Raw genomic sequence first — 19,504 nt, 5'->3', positions numbered from 1 at the left:
AAACATTGAATCTAATCAATGAGTAGTTTTGATCAGTCTCCCACTGTTATAAATTTATCCAGAGGTCTATTATCTCCTAGTAATTGCATGAGGGCCAAAAATGTAACTACTTCCACTGACTAATTTTTATCACTTAAAAGGGGAAGCAGTAGCACAGCAAGTAGAGCATTTGCCTTGCACATGGCCAACCCAGGGTCAATCCCCAGCTTCCATTTGGTCTCCCCTCACCCAGTCTGTCAGGAGTTATTCTTGAACCAGAACCAGGAGTAACCACTGAGTGCCAGTGGGTGTAGCCCAATAAAACAAAGCAAAAAGAATACATTAAGAGAGGACAGAGAGTAACAGTAGAGAGTAAAACATTTGCTTTGCATGCAGCAGACCCAAGTTTGATCTCTAGTATCCCATATAGTCCCCTAAGCACTGCCAGGAATGATCCCTATGTTCATAGACAGGACTAAATTCTGAACACTACAGAGTGTGGCCCAAAAACAAAACACACTTCCCCTATAGCTGTTTTGTTTGTTTGTTTGTTTTGGTTTCAGGGTCACACCAGGCGGTGCTCAGTGGTTAATTCTGGCAGGCACAGGGGACCATATGGGATGCCAGGATTCTAACCACCATCCATCCAGGATTGGCTATGTGCAAGGCAAACGCCCTACCGTTGTGCTATTTCTCCAGCCCTTATAGCTGGTTCTTTTTTTAGTGTTTTTGGGGGAGGGTGCTGGATGGGTGTTTTGTTAGTTTTTTGTTCAGGCACAAGCAAGGTGACCTTAACTTTGTACTAGTTGTTCTATTGCTCCAGCCCCCTGTGGCTGGTTCTTTACTTATAAAATCTCAGCAAAATGGAGAGATGTCCTACCTAAACATCATCCTATCTGAAGTCACTGTCTAGTACTTGAACCCCTATCACTCCATCCCAATCACCATCTTATCTTGTTTGTTTTGTTTTGGTTTTTTTTGGGGGGCCACACCTGGCAGTGCTCAGGGGTTACTCCTGATCCTGTGCTCAGAAATCACTCCTAGCAGGCATGGGAGACCATCTGGGATGCTGGGAATCGAACCTAGGTCTGTTCCAGGTTGGCCGCATAAAAAGAAAACGCCCTACCACTGTGCTATCACTCCAGCCCCCAATCACCATCTTATATTCTCAGTTTATTTCTTTTTTACTTGTTTATTACTGTCTGTTTACTCCAAAGAATGAGAATTTGATTCATTTTTCTAAATACTACTTCTCCAATGTCCATATAAAAGATTAATAAATATTTGTTCAAAAAAGGCAGTAAGATGGATCATCAGCTTATACCACTAGTATGTGAGAGCAGGCTCTGAATACAAGTATTTGAGTATTAGTATAAGCCATAAAGGCAGGTTAATAGGTAATAGAGGAAACTGGGGACATTGGTTGTAGGAAGTAGAAACTAGTAGTGGGACTGGTGTTGGAACACAGTACATCTAAAACTAGATCATATGTTACCTCTCCCCCAATTTCCTGCCTATCTCACCTGGATGGTGATACCTTCCCACAGCTGGAAGGGGTCTGTGGTTGGTAATTAAGGGGTTGCCTGGGGAAAGGAGAGAGGCAGATAGATGCAACAAGGAGAGAGAAGACACAGGATGGATGCTGGGCGGCTGATGGAGGCTGCTGAATAAAGCTTAGCTTAGAAGCCACACATGGCAGTTAGGGCCTTGTAATGAAACTAGATGTCTCTTGAAACTTCATCTTACTGCTGTGGATCATTTCTTCATCATTATCCTGAACCTACTACAGACCCACAGGCCGAAGGGGCTGCAGGCAGTTGGCCAAGGCGAGAAAGGCTTCACCATCATCCACACCAGTAGGACTCTATATTGCAACAATCATGAATAACATTCTAACTTTGTAATTCAGTGACTCAATTAAAATATTAAAAAGATTTAGAAAAAGAGGCCGGAGCAGTAGCACAGTGGTAGGGCACTTGCCTGGCTGACCCAGGACAGATCTCTGTTTGTCACCAGGCATCCCAAAAGGTACCCCAAGCTAAGAGCGATTTCGGAGCGCTTAGCCAGGAGTAATCCCTGAGCATCACCGGGGTGGCCCAAAAAAAAAAACCAAACAAGCAAAAAAAAAAAAAAAAGATTTAAGAAAAAACAAGTAAACATTTAGTGCTCTTTTAATGATGATTTTGCTGTTTTGGGTTTTTTTTTATTTTGCTTTTGTGCTCAGGGCTTACTTCAGACTCAAGGTATCACTGCTTTTTTTGTTTTTGTGTCACACCCTGAGTGCTCAGGGGTTACTCCTGGCTCTGAGCTCAGAAATCTCTCCTGGGGGACCAAAGAGATAGCACAGCAGAAGGGCTGTTGTCTTGCACACTGCCAACCTGGGATGGACCCGGGTTCGATCCCCATCATCCCATAAGGTCCCCTGAGCCTGCCAAGAACGACTTCTGAACGCAGAGCCAGGAGTAACCCCTGAGAGCTGTTGGGTATGACATCCCTCCCCACCAAAAACAAAGGAAATCAAATCTCTCCTGGCAGGCTTGGGTGGGTGGGGGGATCAAACCTGGGTCCATCCAGGCTCATCCACATGAGCAAGGCAAATGCCTTACTGCTGAGCTATCACTCTGGCCCACGGATCACTTACTGTATTTTCCGGCATATGAGACGACTGGGCGTATAAGACGATCCCCTAATTTTGCAGTTTAGAACATAGGTTTAGCACATAGGTAAAACACTCCAGGACATTGAGACTAAAGGCATCTTCAAAAAGGAAACTGCACTCTCCAAGCAAGTGAAAGCAGAGATTAACAGATGGGAATATATTAAACTGAGAAGCTTCTGCATCTCAAAAAAAATAGCATCCAGGATACAAGAGCCCCCCACTGATCAGATAAGGGACTAATCTCCAAAATATACAAGGCACTGACAGAAATTTACAAGAAAAAAAACATCTAATCCCCATCATAAAATGGGGAGAAGAAATGGACAGACACTTTGACAAAGAAGAAATACAAATGGCCAAAAGACACATGAAAAAATGCTCCACATCACTAATCATCAGGGAGATGCAAATCAAAACAACTATGAGGTACCACCTCACACACCCCAGAGATTGGCACACATCACACAGAATGAGAACAAGCAGTGTTGGCTGGGATCTGGAGAGAAAGGAACTCTTATCCACTGCTGGTGGGAATGCCGTCTAGTTCAACCTTTATGGAAAGCGATATGGAGATTCCTCCAAAAACTGGAAATCCCATACGACCCAGCTATACCACTCCTAGGAATATACCTAGGAACACAAAAATACAATACAAAAATCCCTTCCTTACACCTATATTCATTGCAGCACTATTTACCATAGCAAGACTCTGGAAACAGCCAAGATACCCTTCAACAGATGAATGGCTAAAGAAACTGTGGTAGATATACACAATGGAATATTATGCAGCCGTCAGAAGAGATGAAGTCTTGAAATTTTCCTGTACATGGATGTACATGGAATCTATTATGCTGAGTGAAATAAGTCAGAGAAAAGAATAAGTCAGAGAAAGAATAAGTCAGAGAAAATAAGTCAGAGAAAGAATCATCTCACTCATCTATGGGTTTGAAGAAAAATGAAAGACATTCTTGCAATAATAACTTTCAGACACAAAACAGAAAAGAGCTGGAAATTACAGCTCACCTCATGAAGCTCACCACAAGCAGGGATGAGTTTAGTTAGAGAAATAACTACATTTTGAACTATCCTAATAATGAGAATGTACAAGGGAAATAGAAAGCCTGTCTAGAGTACAGGCGGGGGCTGGGTGGGGAGGAGGGAGATTTGGGACATTGGTGATGGGAATGTTGCACTGGTGATGGGTGGTGTTCTTTACATGACTGAAACCCAAACACAATCATGTATGTAATAAAGCTTTTTAAATAAAAACAACAACAACATAGGTTTAGGCCTATATTTGCTGTATCAGACAGAACGTTCCTGTGCTGCAACTGTATGTACCACAGTGAGCCAATCACAACAAGCAAAAGTTCAAAGGTTATACTGTAATAGACTTCCTCTCTGACTCTGGCCAATCTGAGCAGACATTTTACAGTGTAGATTCGGGTCCAGAACATTGTCTCATTTGCATGCATAAAAAGCCTGCTTGGATTGGCTGAGTTAGAGAGGCAATCCGAGCAGCCTTGCAGTGATTGGTCCCTTATCATAGGCACCTTTTCTGGCAATTCCCTGGTGGCGTCAGTTAATCTCCCCCACTACATGAACCAAACAACACCCCATGCTCGGACCCTAGCACTGAACCACCAATACGGTTAGCTGGGTTTTGCCAGAAGTGGCACCCAGATCTCCTGAGTACTGTTTGGGAGACCCCAAGAAAGAGATTTGGAAACTCTGCGGCCTGAGTTTTTTTGTTTGTTTGTTTGTTTCTTTAGCGGCATATTGAAACAGTTTTGGGATATACTCAGCGTATAAGACCCCCGATTTTCGGTTGACTTTTTTTTGTTTCAAAAGTCGTCTTATATGCCGGAAAATACGGTACTTCTTATGAATGACTACTGGAGGGGCTCTAGGGACCATAAGGGTTGCCAGAGATCTGATTAAAAGCTGCCAGGTTGGGAAGATGGTAAGTGGGAAATGTTGTGATAAAAAGTCATCCATTCTCATCTCCCTAACTTTTTGCAGTGTCTAAATAAAATGCTATTAGTCTGAGTAGAATAAGGTGGTTTCACATAGCTTATCCTTTCTGTCTGCAAGAGCTATGGGTTCAACAGATAAAATTGCCCCTACACATTTTGGAAAGACTTACTTCTTCATTCAGAAACCTAAGGCTTTCTTCATTATATATAATGAACAAAGTTTATCGGTAGCATTTCCTGCAGACTGAAAACTGGCAAGATCGCTGCTAAACTGCTCACCGCATGTCTATATCCCACTTGACAAAAAGCTGAAATGAGGGCTGGGAAAGATAGCACAGCGGCGTTTGCCTTGCAAGCAGCCAATCCAGGACCAAAGATGGTTGGTTCGAATCCCGGTGTCCCATATGGTCCTCCCCGTGCCTGCCAGGAGCTATTTCTGAGCAGACAGCCATGAGTAACCCCTGAGCACCGCCGGGTGTGGCCCAAAAACATAACAAAACAAAACAAAACAAAAAAAAAAACCCTGAAATGAGATTCCTAATGAAGGAGAAAACAATGGCTAATTCTGCCTCTAGATTCACCTTTCCCTCAGTTACCCAGGAAGAATCCTGCAGTTTGTATAAACTAAGACAAGGACCAGGAAGACAGTACAGTGACAGGGTGTTTGCCTTGCACACAGTCTGCACTCGTCAATCCTGGGCACCACACATTATCACCCACAGCATCTCCTGAAGTGCCTGAACATAGACTGAGGAGTGCAGACCTAAGCACAGCTGGGTGTGGCCTAAAACAAACTAAAATAATAAAGGAAGATTCAGGGATTCCAAGAAAATTAGGTGTGGTAAAAAGTCATTATGTTCCCTTTGTTCTTACACACAAAAAGTAGTATAAACAGGCTCCTTCCATGGTTGCTTCTGAAAACACAGAGCAGTGAAGAACTGAACCCATTCATACCACTGTTGAAAAAGGGAGTTCAAGAGTTCCTGCTTGAAATGACACACAGATACACCGAGTTCGACGGGAAAGTTAAAGTGAAAGGCTTAGAAAAAGGCTACCCCAGGCCCGGAGAGATAGCACAGCGGCATTTGCCTTGCAAGCAGCTGATCCAGGACCAAAGGTGGTTGGTTCGAATCCCGGTGTCCCATATGGTCCCCCGTGCCTGCCAGGAGCTATTTCTGAGCAGACAGCCAGGAGTAACCACTGAGCACCGCCGGGTGTGACCCAAAAACAAAAACAAAACAAACAAAAAAAAAAAAAAAGAAAGAAAAAGACTACCCCTAAATAGAAAGCACTTGGGAACAGCAAAAACAGCAAAAAGAGAGCCATCCCTATGAAGTGGTACATGAGGTGACCAAATTTCAGGCCAAGTGTTACCAGAAAGGTTCCCATTCTTGTCACTGTAATGGGCTAGAAAATTCCCCCAAGCCCAGATATAAAGCCCATCAGGGCTATAAGAAGAAAACGTTTACTTTTTCAGGTTACAAGCTGCCCATAGACTTGCTAGTCTCACCCTGACCTAGAAATGACAAATCCCCTGTCAGCTTCTCCATTCTCCTTTTAACACATGTGTTAACTTACTGCCCAGTTCCTCCGGCAGCACATTCCAGGAGCAATCCGGTCCCTGTTCCCACTCTCAGGACATACACCCTCCCCATCAACCATCATTTTTAAAAACTAGTCAAATTTATGGCTTAAGGAGGGAGGGGGCTTGCCTAGTCACCCTCGGCCATAGAGTATAGAAAAGAAAAGAAACTAGTTGTTGGGTTTGGGGGACAGATGAGAAGCAATGGGTCAAGAGGTTTCAGGCACATGGCTGGTGTTAAGAAAGGATAGAGCTAAATATCCAAACCACAGAATCAACAGCACAGAAAACATGAGACGTGTGTGTGTGTGTGTGTGTGTGTGTGTGTGTGTGTGTGTGTGTGTGTGTGTGTGTGTGTGTCCAAACCACAGCATCAACAGCACAGGAGACCCAAACTGTTGTGTGTGTGTTTGGGTCACACCCAGTGACACTCAGGTGTTACTCCTGGCAATGTGCTCAGAAATCACTCCTGGCTTCGGGGACCATATGGGACGCCGAGGTATCAAACCTCAGTCTATCCTGGGTTAGTGCTTGCAAGGCAGACAGACGTCTTACTGCTAGCACCACCACTTAGTCCCGAGACCCAAACTTTAAAAGGTGCTAAGATGGTGGGCTGGGGGTTGCAAAGATAGTACAGTGGTCAGTGCCATCTGCCTTGAACATAGCTGACCAAGGTTCAATCCTTTATGCACATCCTACTTGGTCCCCAGAGTGCAGTCAGGAGTAATTCCTGAGTGTAGACCAAAGCATTGCTGGGTAAGGTCCAAAAGCAAGCCAACAAAAGACTGAAGACTGGGGATGTAGGGGGTAGTGGAAGGAACCTGGGAACATTGGTGGAGGGAAGTTGACACTGGTGGTGGGACTAATGCTAGAACATTCTGTCTAAAACTCAATTCTAGGAATAACTTGTAAATTGTGGTACTTTACAAAAATATTTTAAAACGAGTGAAATAACAAGGTTATTTCCTTTTTACAACCTGGTATACAAGTTCTTTCTTCCCTCTCCAAATTTAAAAAAGTAAACACGAGTCTTGCAAATAACAGAAATCTGTGTCTTCCACCATCCTGCAACACATTCTTTTAGGGAAAAATTTGAAAAAGAGGAAGAACTAGTAGTCCCTTCACCACTGCAAATTCTAGATCTGTGTTCTTCAAAGTGGGTGCAGCGGCTGGGGGAAGGGAGGTACTTGCTGGGAGTGCAATTGGAGGAAGCTGGCTATTTGTTCATTTGAAGACAGTTTTCCAGGGACTCAAAGGAATCATTTTCCTGAAAAAAATGGTTGTAGTCAAATAAGCTTGGGGACCTCTACCCTAGAACATTTCAGACTATCAACTCTGTCTGAGTCCAGACACATTTGGGCTAGCCCTGCAAAATTCATCTCCTGTCAGTTGGTATTTCAGTTTCTATGCTTGGTATTTCAGTTTCTATGCTTACCAACTCTCCCAAAACAATGAGTCCCATCCTCCTTTGCAGAGCACATCCAAAGCTGTTCCAAGGACCATTGGAAACAATTAATGTCCAGGAAAATATAACTTTGCTTAACAGAGAAGCTTTGCACAGAGCAATTTGCCAGTGGTAAATTTCATTCCAAAAAAGGCCCATACACCTGTTACAAACCTGCCTGGCAGTTCACCAGGCCTTCACCTCCCTACCTTTGATTCATAGCAAAAAAGCCTTAAAAGCTACGGTGTCCTACAGAGGTCTTGTACATGTTTCCTCCCAGCCAAGAATTCTATCTAATCTTTCAGGGACTCAATTAGCGTCAGCTTCACTTTCTTGCAATTCACCCAAAGTGACCCCACCCTCCACAATACAAAGTTAAGACCCTGAAGTCAGGCTTTAGAAGAGTTGAGCTTGTGCTCTGGCAGATAAATCTGCCTTCACAGCCCAGCTCTGCCTCTAATCACCAATGAAAATGCTTTGGGAGATGAAGCCAGAGATACAAATTAAAGGTAGAATAGGGGCCGGAGAGATAGCATGGAGGTAAAGCGTTTGCCTTTCATGCAGGAGGTCATCGGTTCGAATCCCGGCGTCCCATATGGTCCCCCGTGCCTGCCAGGAGCAATTTCTGAGCCTGGAGCCAGGAATAACCCCTGAGCACTGCCGGGTGTGACCCAAAAACCACAAAAAAAAAACAAAAAAAAAAGGTAGAATACAGTCAGACTAGGTGTGAAACACTCAGGTTGATCCCCCTGCAAGCCCTGTTCTTATTGGTTATAGCTCTGGTAGCCAGGTAATGCAAAAATGCCCCCCCCCATTTAAAAAAATAAATGGGCTGGAGTTATAGCTCAACAGGCCAAATGCATACAAAGCATACTTTGTGTATGGAGGCCAGATTCATTCCCCTGGCACCACATGGTCCCCTAAGAAATAGCTGATAAGACCCCTGAGCACAGTTAGGAGTAGCCTGAATACTACTGGGTATAGGCCAAAAACAAACACATACACATATTTTTTGTTTTTTGGGCCACACCCTTGACACTCAGGGGTTACTCCTGGCTATGCACCCTTGACACTCAGGGGTTACTCCTGTCTATGCGCTCAGAAATTGCTCCTGGCTTGGGGGACCATATGGGATGCCGGGGATCGAACCAGTCAGTCTGAGGTCAGCACATGCAAGGCAAATGCTCTACCACTTACGCCACTGCTCCGGCCACACACACATTAAAAAGGGTAAACACACACACACACACACACACACATGCTTCCTTGGGTAAATACACACACACACACACACACACACACACACACACACACACACACACACACACACACACACTCGTTCTCTCTTTAATTTTAAAAAGTGGCCCCCCACAGACACACTCTTTAATTTTAAAAAGTGCCTCCTTAGGTAAACTGTCCAGTCTAAACTTTCGATTAAACAGCTGTAAAACATGGCCAAGAATTGAATGTTAGGTGTTATGAGATAATAGAAGCCGAATGCTCAGCACAAGACATGACCCTTCATAAACCAGAGGTTCTACTTTGGGCAGACGGTCACACCAAAAGATCTATATACACGGAAGCTTCCAGCACCAGCAGATACTAAAATATATATTCAGCTTCATACCATTTCAACCACACAAATGATGGGCTTGACAAAAATAAATTTAAAACTGAAGTCACAGCAAAGGGAAGTCAAGAATGATTCATTCATGGCTGCCAATCCCAACACAGACCAACAAGTGATGTTTCCCTTTGGTAGAAGGGAAAAATCAGTGGAAATGAAAGAGAGGTGAGAGGAGCCATTGGAGGATAAAGGATTATTCATGGGTCAGACTAGTATTTCTTTCTTTTTTTTTTTCCCCACCGCTCCAGACTAGTATCTTTTTTTTTGTTTTTCATTTTTTTTGTTTTATTTTTGGGACACACCTAGCGGTGCTCAGGGGTTACTCCTGGCTATCTGCTCAGAAATAGCCCTTGGCAGGCACCGGGGACCATATGGGACTCCGGAATTCGAACCAACCACCTTAGGTCCTTGGTCCGCTGCTTGCAAAGCAAATGCCTTAAATGCCGCTGTGCTATCTCTCTGGCCCCTAGACTAGTATTTCAAAAAAAAAGATAAAACATGTCAACTTTGGGAACTCCCTTCTCATTCTGTTTACCAATTCTGGCACACATTTTAAATAAAATAAAAAATGTAATCTTCAAGACCCTAAAAATCTTGGCTGGGGCAAAAGACTAAGAAGAGACAGGAGGTGGCCAGAGTACAGTAGGTAGGGAAATTGCCCCACACGTTGCTGGCAGGGGTCTCATTCCTGGCAGTCCATATGATCCTGAGTCTGCCAGGATTGATCTCTAAGAGTGTAGCCACGAGTAAACCCTGAACAGTGAGGTGTGGCAGAAAAACACACAAACACACTGAGAAAACTCATGAGATTAGGGGATGGGGGAGTAAGGAGGGCTTGAAATCTAATTCACACACATATGCCAAAGAACATTTCCACACATATGCCAAAGAACATTTTAATCCTGTGAAAAACAATGATCCAAGAAAATTGGTGGGGTTTTATTGTTTTGCTTTTTACTTTCTAACACAATAAATAAAATGTGGGAAGTCACAAGCGTCAAATGAATATCAATTGTTCCAGATGTAAGTCAGAACTGCAGATTACACTGATACCTACATTTGCAACTCATCAGACCAAAAAATAAAACTGATTTATTTTTTTTTTACAGTGTCAGGTTCCACGATCTAGGAGGTGTGGGAGGATAACAGAGGAGTGGTAACAAGGATTTGTACTACATAATTATTATCTAGAGCTGGGAGTACTTCTTTTTTAGAAAAAAAAAAATGAACCTTTCGGAAGGTTTTCTAGGGAGTGGAGGAAAATGCACTGTGAGGGCCCTGGGCTGGGAATCAGAACACTTGGGCTCAAGTCCTGGCTCTATTCCAAACCACATGTGGCCTTAGGCAAGTCATTGCTTCCTCAAATAAGTCTCTTTATTTTTATCTGTAAGGCGTGGAAGAATCATAAGAATCGCTAAGATCCCTAAAACTTAACATTCTAAGGGTCAAAGTGGGGAGGTGAGGTAGGGGGTGCAAACACCAGAAGCCCTGGGAACTTGACAGATTTGACTAGATAACTGGGGAGAAGAGGAGGCAGCAGAGGCGGCAGAGGCCCAGCCAGCGAGGAGAAAACTTGGCAAGTTAACTGAGCGTCGGTAGAAGTATATAGAAGAGCTGCAAGATGGCCAAGGGACTCCTAGAAGTTCCGCGAAGGAGCGGCCAGCGGGGACTCTGAGAAACTGCAAACTGCTCAGCAGATGTCCAGATGGACAGAAGGACGGGGCGGGGGGCTAGCGGGGGTGAGGGGGTGGGGAGCCCACCTGGCTGGGAGCCAAAGAAGTGGGGTGCACTCCCTCCGTTCATCCTGGAAAAATCGGATCAATCCTGATCCCACAAACAGCCAGGAGATCCATCGGAGTGGCCGCGACCAAGGAAATAAAAATCACTGGGACCCCGGCGGCATCAGGGGGCAGGGGCCGGAGAGATAGCATGGAGCTAAGGTGTTTGCCTTGCATGCAGAAGGTCGGAGGTTCGAATCCCAGCCTCCCATATGGTCCCCCGAGCCTGCCAAGAGCGATTTCTGAATGCAGAGCCAGGGGTAAGCCCTGAGTGGTTCTGTGTGACTCAAAAACGAGAGAGAGAGAGAGAGAGAGAGAGAGAGAGAGAGAGAGAGAGAGAGAGAGAGAGAGAGACAGAGACAGAGAGAGACAGAGAGAGACAGAGAGAGACAGACAGACAGAGACAGAGAGACAGACAGAGAGAGAGACAGAGAGAGAGACAGAGAGAGAGACAGAGAGAGACAGAGAGAGAGAGAGAGAGAGAGAGAGAGCGCTTCAGTGGGGGACAGGAGTGGGCCGGGGTAGATGTCGAGGTGCAAAGCATCGTGTCCCACACGGTCTAGGAAGGAGCGGACGGTGAAGAGGGGGAGCGACCCATCGGGGACAGGGGGCCGTGGGACACCATGCAAGCTGGCGGGAAGAGAAGTCAAGCGTCAAGTCCAGACTCGCGCCCAGAGGCAGGCGGAAGAGTCCGGTCCGGGTCCGGGGGGCCCCCTCTCTCACCATCTTGACGATGCCCCGCTGCACGGTGGGGACCGCGGGTCCCCCGGAGGAGCCGCCGCTCTGCGTGGAGGCCATGTGGAGCGCTAGACGGGCAGCGGAGTCGGACGGACGGACGGACGGCGACTAAGGAGGTGAGGTGTCTGTCACTTGGGGTATCACTTGGCGAGGAGAGGCCGCGGCGGCGCAGAGCGGGGCTGACGACGGACGAGCTGCGGACGATGGACGGGACGGGCAGCGCCGGGGAAGGACGGGGACTCCCAGAGAACCGGCAGCGGGACTCGAAGTGAAAGAGACGCGATCGCCGCCGCCGCCGCCGCTCCACGTTCTACTCGCCGCGCAAGCGTGCCAGAACGCCACCGCCCTTCCGCCAATCAGCGCGCGGGGCGGGCCGGCGATCCAGCCAATAGGAAGCCTTCTCGCGGAGCCCCGCCCCCCGGCCCCGAAGAGAGTGGCGAGCTCCAGGAAGCGCTGCAAGAGCTGATTGGCCGCGACGGGCCAGGCACGGGGCGGGACTTCCGGGGTAGCCCTCGTAAGGGGTGTCGGGAGGTGTAGTGGCCAAGGAAAGGACACGTCAGCAGCTGGCCGCGGGGCGCGGGGGGCCCTGGGAGCCCCGGGGGCGGGGCTAAGCCTCGCCCTCGCGTCTAGCCCCGCCCACAATACTGGGCCCCGCCTCGGGGGCGAGCTGTGGCCACATGTCACGGGCGTTCTCTGAGGCAGTTTGTGTGTCGCTGAGGGAGCGCCTGGAAGCGAGCCGAGGTTCCCGGTGGAACCCGCACACTGACTTCCGACATTTTACCTAAGCTAAAATCTGAGTGTGAAAAGTCTGAACTGAAAAGTCTGGGCCGAGGAACACGCCCACTCTGAGAGCAGAGGAGGAAAGTGTGTCCGGCGTTTTTTTGCACTTGTCAGGCGCTCCGTTCCTGTTGGCAAGTCTGCACATTTGCAAATCGAGGGCTGAATTTAGGCGAGGCGGGAGTGACGCTCCCTGCACCCCGGAGAGACCCCGTTCCCCGGGCTGTTTGCAGCTGCTCCCCGGGGCTAGGCGGCAGCCCCGACCACTCAGCCCAGTGTGACGTGTCCTTCTAGAACGCTCAGTACCGTTTCTTCTACTGTTCCTCCTGGTCTCCAGGGTTCTGGGCAGCTGGGGGACATGGAACGAAGAGACAACGTTTTAGGCTCCTATCCTTTGAATGCCCACTATGAGAAGCCAACTTTGATCTTTGGGGGGTTTTTTGTTTGTTCTTTTTGGTGGTTTTTTTTTTTTAACCACACCCTGCAGTGCCCAGGGAATGAATACTCCTAGCTCTGTGCTCAGGGATCCCTCTTTGGAGGGGTTCAGAGATGAACCCAGGTGCAGTGCAAGCACCCTACTTGCTGGACCATCACTCCATACCCAAAATGATTGAGAGCAAGAGAGAGACAGAAACAGAGACAGAGAGACACAAACAGAGACCCTGAGGAACCCTTCCTCTTATTGAGTCCCTTCTGCTTTCTTCTGGATCCTTCATTATTTTCCTAAAAGTCGGGAGTCATTTTATATGCCGGTATACGGCATGCTGAAACTTATTCCCGCTTCAGGGACAAGTGATCGGGCCCCCTCTTACTTTTAAGAAGTAACTTACTTTTAAGACTTTTAGGAAGTTTTTCATAGGTTGAAGGGTCGTCTGATACGCCGGAAAATACGGTACATCATCTGAGCCCTACTCCTGCCACCATCCTCTTCTAGAATCTTTTATCATCACCCTTTGAACTGGTCTTTTGGTTTGTCTGGGCTTTTTGTTGGAAGACTACATCAAGCAATTCTCAGGGGTTACTGCTGGCTCTAGACTCAGGAATTACTCCTGGCAGTGCTAAGGTGGGCCATATGGGTTGTGTCCATCTCATGCAAGGCGAGCACAGCCAGGACTGATTTATGAGTACAGGGCCAGAAGAAACCTCTGAACATTGCCAGGTGTGGCTCAAAAACAAAAATAACCAAAAAAAGGAGGAAGAGGAGGAGGAAGCTGCTAAAGATGGGGCCAGGTTGATAGTACAGCAGATAGGGTGCTTGCCTTGCCTTGTAGGTGGCCAACCCCAGTACAATCCCTGGCATCCCATATGGTCCCTCAAGCACCATCAGGAGTGATTCCTGATTTAGGATCCAAAATTAAGCCCCTAGAATTGCTGGATGTGGCTCCCAAACCAAACAAGAAAAGTTAAAACAGACTGGCCCCAGGGCTTGTAGTTTAGATCGTGTGGCCACCTCTCCTGGGGACATTCTCTTGGCTCTGTTTGTCCCTAAAAAGAATCTGGAGAATACTTCTGTGCTGATAAGGATTCCACCCAAACTTCTGGTGCCATAGTACCAGCTAGTGGAGACTGCTCACTGGAGCCCTTCCCATTTTCATTAGCCTATTAAAAACACATGACTTTCCCCCATACACATACCTCAGTTTGAGTATATGCATAGTCTATGTTCCTGAATTGTGCACCTCACTCCATAAACATGTGCACATTTCCTGGAAAACTACTTGAATATAAGCTATTACATCCCTTATCTCTGCTTGTCCTAAAATTGACCTCTTTGAAGCTGTTCCCGGCCAGGGCTGCTGAATGAACTTCCTAACTTTAGTTGTTTTCATACCAGAAAAGCCCCTCTTTTCTTCTCACTTGTTCCTGTGCTTTTATCAGACAACAGTAAGCTTTCATTTTTTTCATCATGTGGAGGCCACACTAGTAGTGTATATACACACTAAAAATAAAGTTCCCTTTTTTTTTTTTTTTGAGCTCCAGATCCATATAGTCAATGATACTCTGGCTTTTCAAACCTAACCTACTCCTGACTGTCATGTTGGGAATTCAAATTCTACCTTTCACACACACACACACACACACACACACACACACACACACACACACACACACACACACATATTATGATCTTTCCTTCCAAATTTTCTCCTGAGTTGTGTCTCAATCCAAACAGTTTGACACAAAGTGACTCACTTACAAGCCAGAAATCTGGAGATCCTCTGGAATGTTCCCTTCCTCATTCCTCAGGTCTTGGTCAAATCCCTGAAATCAGTTAGATTGCAGCAATATAGAGAAGCACACAGTTCCAGGAGTCATCTTACCAGGTTCACATCCCACCACCATCTACCTTGAGCAGGTTTATTATCTGTGTCCTTGGCTTCTCATCTGTAAAATAAAGTTAATTATTCCAACATCTAAATTTTGCAGATTGTTCTAGTTATGAGAGGTGTATAAATAAACATGTCAAACACGTTGAGCACCTGAATCTCTGAGTAAGTATTTCTAGGTTTGGGGGCACATCTGCCAGTATTCAGGGCTTAACCCTGGCTCTGTGCTCAGGGATCACTCTTGGCAGTGTTCAGGGGACCAAACCAATTCAGCTGCATGCAAAGCAAATGCCTTACCCCTGGTATTATCTCTCCTCCTCAGTATCTGATTTTTTTAAATAGTCATAGGATATCTCCTATGCTAAACATTTTTATTTTCTTTTTTCTTTCTAGCTTTTGGAAGCTAGAATGGTGGTGCTTAGGGATCATTCCTTGTGAATTGTCAGATGCAGGCAAGGCAAACACCTTGCCCTCTCCAGCCCTATATTTGCCTAGATGACAGCATCACTGTTATAGCACTACCTGATGTCCATCTTACTTACCTACACTTGATCCAATTTTCTTTCTTTTTTTTTTTTTGTTTTTGTTTTTGTTTTTTGGGCCACACCCGTTTGACGCTCAGGGGTTACTCCTGGCTATGTGCTCAGAAATCGCCCCTGGCTTGGGGGGACCATATGGGACGCCGGGGGATTGAACCGCGGTCCGTTCCTTGGTAGCGCTTACAAGGCAGACACCTTATCTCTAGCGCCACCTTCCCGGCCCCTTGATCCAATTTTCTAAGTGCAACCAAAATGATATTTCCAAAATACCAATCTGGGTCAGAGAGATAGTATAGACTCATGTGTAAGCAAATTAAATCCCCAACACTGTATATGGTCCCTTGAGCACCACTAGAAATGACTCCTGAACTCAAAAACAGGAATAAGCACTGAGTACTGCTGAGTGTAGCCCCCAGACCAAAACAAAATGCAGACTGATCATGCCTATCTCTCCATTCAGACCCCTCCATGATTTCTCTGTGCCAGCTCTGCTTCATGCATTAGCCTTTGAGCAAGCTGCACAAGCTGCACTGGTCAAGTGACCTTGGCTTTGGTTTATCAGGGCAAGAGTACTTCACCTCCAAGTTTTCCTGCTCTTTTCCCTTCTATCTGCAACCCCCTTCTACCAGCACTCCCCCATACCTGCTCATACTCATCCTTCTAAACCTCTTCTAGAAATCAATCTCCCTAGGAAAGCACTGAGGGAAATACATTGTCTTGTGACAGGGTTTGTTATCAGTCTTTGGAATTCTACCAGAGCACTTACCAAATTATAATCTGATTGACTTTTTGCCCTCTAAAATGCCATTATCACTCTGCTGATCTATTCACAGTGGATTTCCCAACTAATTCCTGTCACAGAACCACTCAGTAAATATTCATAAATGAACAAAAGCTCAAAGTAGTATCAGTACCATTTTATATACAAACGACTAAAATGCTTTTTTTGCTGAAGGTTACACTTCCAAACAACCAAGAAGGGATTTGATATTAGTTCTTGTGATTTGTTTTGGGATCATATTAAAAGGTGCTCAGCTCTTTACTCTAGGACTCTGTCCTGTCAGTGCTTTCAGGTACTCTGGTGCTTAGATTAAACCAGGGCTGCCTCAGTGCAAAGCATGTGCACCAGTCATCTGAACAATCTGCCCAACTCCAATTCTAAGTTCTTGTAACTTTTTTGAAAATAAAAATTTGCTATTCCTGTGGCTCAAACTCAAGTCACTGTAGGAGTTAAAGAGAAAGAGTCTGCAAAAAAAAGAGACTGAAATCCTTAGAGACTTCTCTGTGATGGTTAACACACACACACACACACACACACACACACACACATACACACACACGCACACACACGCACACACACACCTCGGAGATAGATGAGAAAAATGTAAATATATGTGCAATTAAACTATCCTATTTCAGGACTGCAGAGATGGTACAAGAGTTTCTTGCACTAGGCCAACCCTGTTTCAATGATCCTCAGCACCACATATGGTTCTGTTGCACCATTAGGAATGATCCCTGAGAATTAACAGGAGATCCTGAATCTTTCTAAGTATGGGCAAGCCCCAACCCTCAAAAACAAACAAACAAACAAACAAAAAACGCTACTTCTTTACTCCTTAGACTCTAAGGCTTAGAGAATGTTTAGAAATTATGTCCTCAGCAGCAGAAGTAGTAAAATACAGTGAACCCTAAACATAGACACTAAACATCCTCTGTTCATTTTTACCTATTTAACCTTACTTAATCCTTTAACAGTCAATCATTTTTGTTTATTTATGTTTGGTTTGGGGCATGTGGCAGGGGAAATTTGGGTAGTGATACTCAGGGTTTATTCCTGGCTCTATGCTCAGGTATCACTCTGGGAAGAACTTGGAGGACCATAATATGGTGCCTGGGATTGAACCACGGGTCAACTGCATGCAAGTCAAATGCCATACCCATTGTAATATCACTCTGGTCCCCATTAATTTCTCTCTCTTTGATTTTGTTTTTGGGCCATACCTGAGGCTCTCAGCGGTTACTCCTAGCTTTGTGCTCAGAAATTACTCCTGGCAGGCTCAGGGGATAATATAAGATGCTAGGAATTAAATCCAGGTTATCCACATGCAAGGCAAATGCCCTACCCATTATGCTATCCCTCCAACTCCCCTATCAAACTCTTTTAATAATGTACTTAAAACAGCCAACTTTCAATCAATAGCTAAAACAGGGAGAAGTCAAAATTTGATGCCAGACTTTCTGATCATGAGTAATTTGCTCCTAAATAATTGACTAAAGCAACCAAACTGAGTTTTTCAAAATCAACATGCTGAATCTTAACACCTCCTCCCCCACCCAGTGTGACTATATTTGAAGAGCAGGCCATTATGGAAGGCATTAGAATAAAGAGTTTTACATTTGAGGCACTAATGTATGATTGGTGTCTTCTAAGAAGAGGAAGCTCAAAGTTCACTTCCTCAATACATTGAGAAGTTAACAAATGAAGGATACAGAAGAAGGAGCTTGTCTACAGCCAGAAGGAGAAATCTCACCAACCATTAACTCATAGCCTCCAGAATCATAAGAAAATTAAAATTTTGGACATTGAGGGTGGACAAAGAGAAAACATTTGGGACACTCCTGCAATCGTGGGAAGCGGGAGGCCCCAGATTCTTAGCCCCAAGTCTGAGTTGTCTTCTAATGGCAAGCAACCCAATACAAGTTTTGCTGTATGTTTATTTTTTAATAGACAAAAACTGGGGCTGGAGAGATAGAAAAGCAGTAGACCAGCATTCAACCTCCAGGACTCCATTGGCTCCCTGAGAACTGCCAGGAGTGATCCCTAATTGCAGAACCTGGAGTAATCCTTGAATACTACTGAGTGTGGCTCCAAAGCAATAATGATCATCACAATAATAAAAAAATAAAATAAAATAAAAGAAGAGCCTCCAAAATCCATGTTGCTGAGGATAGAGAGACAGCATAGTGGTAGGGCATTTGCCCTACCTAGGATAGACCCAGGTTCAGTCCCTAGCATCCCATATGATCCTCTGAGCCTGCCAAGAGCAATTTTTGAGCACAGAGCCAGGAGTAACGCCTGAGCACCAGCAGGTGTGTCCCCCCACCAAAAAAAAAAAGAATAAGAAAGAAATTCATGTTGCTGGGATCAACTCTGTCCAAGAACTACTGTAATGAAGAAAGTGTCCCATATCAGATTTGTGCCACGTAGCAGTTTCTGGCCATGCATGGTTAATGAACACCTGAAATGTAGCTGGTGGAACTGAATGTTTAATGCCATTTTATTCTAACTAATTTCAGTTATGCTTGCCTAGCCACCTCTAGTGAGTAATGTGTTGTATAGCATCAATCTAACTGATTATATGTGAATCTTGCTGTCATGGATGATACCTTAATCTCCTGGCAGTTTTTAAAATTAAATTAGTTTTGTAGGCCTCATAGGGTCCAAATTTGATTAAAATTAGTCTTCATGGGACGGGAGCAATAGCACAGCAGGTAGGAAGCTTGCCTTTTATGTGGCTGACCCAGGTCTGATCCCTGGCATCCTGTATGGTCTCCAAGCCTGCCGGCTGTGATTCCAGAGCACAGAGCCAGGAGTAATCCCTGAGCACCACCAGATATGCCCCCCCAAAAAAACCCAAAGAAGCCTTTATCTTTCCTAAAAAATATTAAGAAATAAAAACAACAAAATAGCTTAAATCTTTAGAAGAAGAACTAAGACAATGGTGGAGGAGAAATGTATCTGCCACAGAGGCAGACTCTGTGGTGAAAGGGAAACTGGGAACATTGGTGGAGGGTAGTGGACACTGGTGAAGGGACTGGTGTTAGAACATTGTACACCTGAAACTCAATTATAAACATCTTTGTAGCTTTGTAGCTTTTTCTCCACCTCTGCCTGTATTCGAGACAGGTATTCTACTTCTCATACTCATCAAGATTGTCACGATAGTTGTTAGTGTAGTTATTTCCCTGACTGCACTCACCATTCTTTGTGTGAGCTTCATACTGTGAGCTGGTCCTTTCGGTTCTCATCTCTATGGTCTCTGAGCATTATTACAATAATGTTCTTAATTTTTCT

At 45.3% G+C, this 19,504-nt stretch overlaps 1 protein-coding gene across 1 annotated transcript in view; it reads right to left on the bottom strand.

The window, feature by feature from the left end:
• Positions 1-12,071, bottom strand: part of SND1 (staphylococcal nuclease and tudor domain containing 1) — a 531,547-nt gene extending 519,476 nt beyond the window's left edge. The window contains exon 1 of the mRNA XM_049774313.1: positions 11,769-12,071. Coding sequence (XP_049630270.1) covers positions 11,769-11,843 — 75 coding nt within the window. The 5' untranslated portion in view covers positions 11,844-12,071. The remainder of the gene's footprint in view (positions 1-11,768) is intronic.
• Positions 12,072-19,504: the final 7,433 nt, after the last annotated feature.

The sequence above is a fragment of the Suncus etruscus genome, chromosome 1 (genome assembly GCF_024139225.1).
Source record: "Suncus etruscus isolate mSunEtr1 chromosome 1, mSunEtr1.pri.cur, whole genome shotgun sequence".
Lineage (NCBI taxonomy): Eukaryota > Metazoa > Chordata > Mammalia > Eulipotyphla > Soricidae > Suncus > Suncus etruscus.
This window is presented reverse-complemented; position numbering and strand designations above follow the sequence as displayed.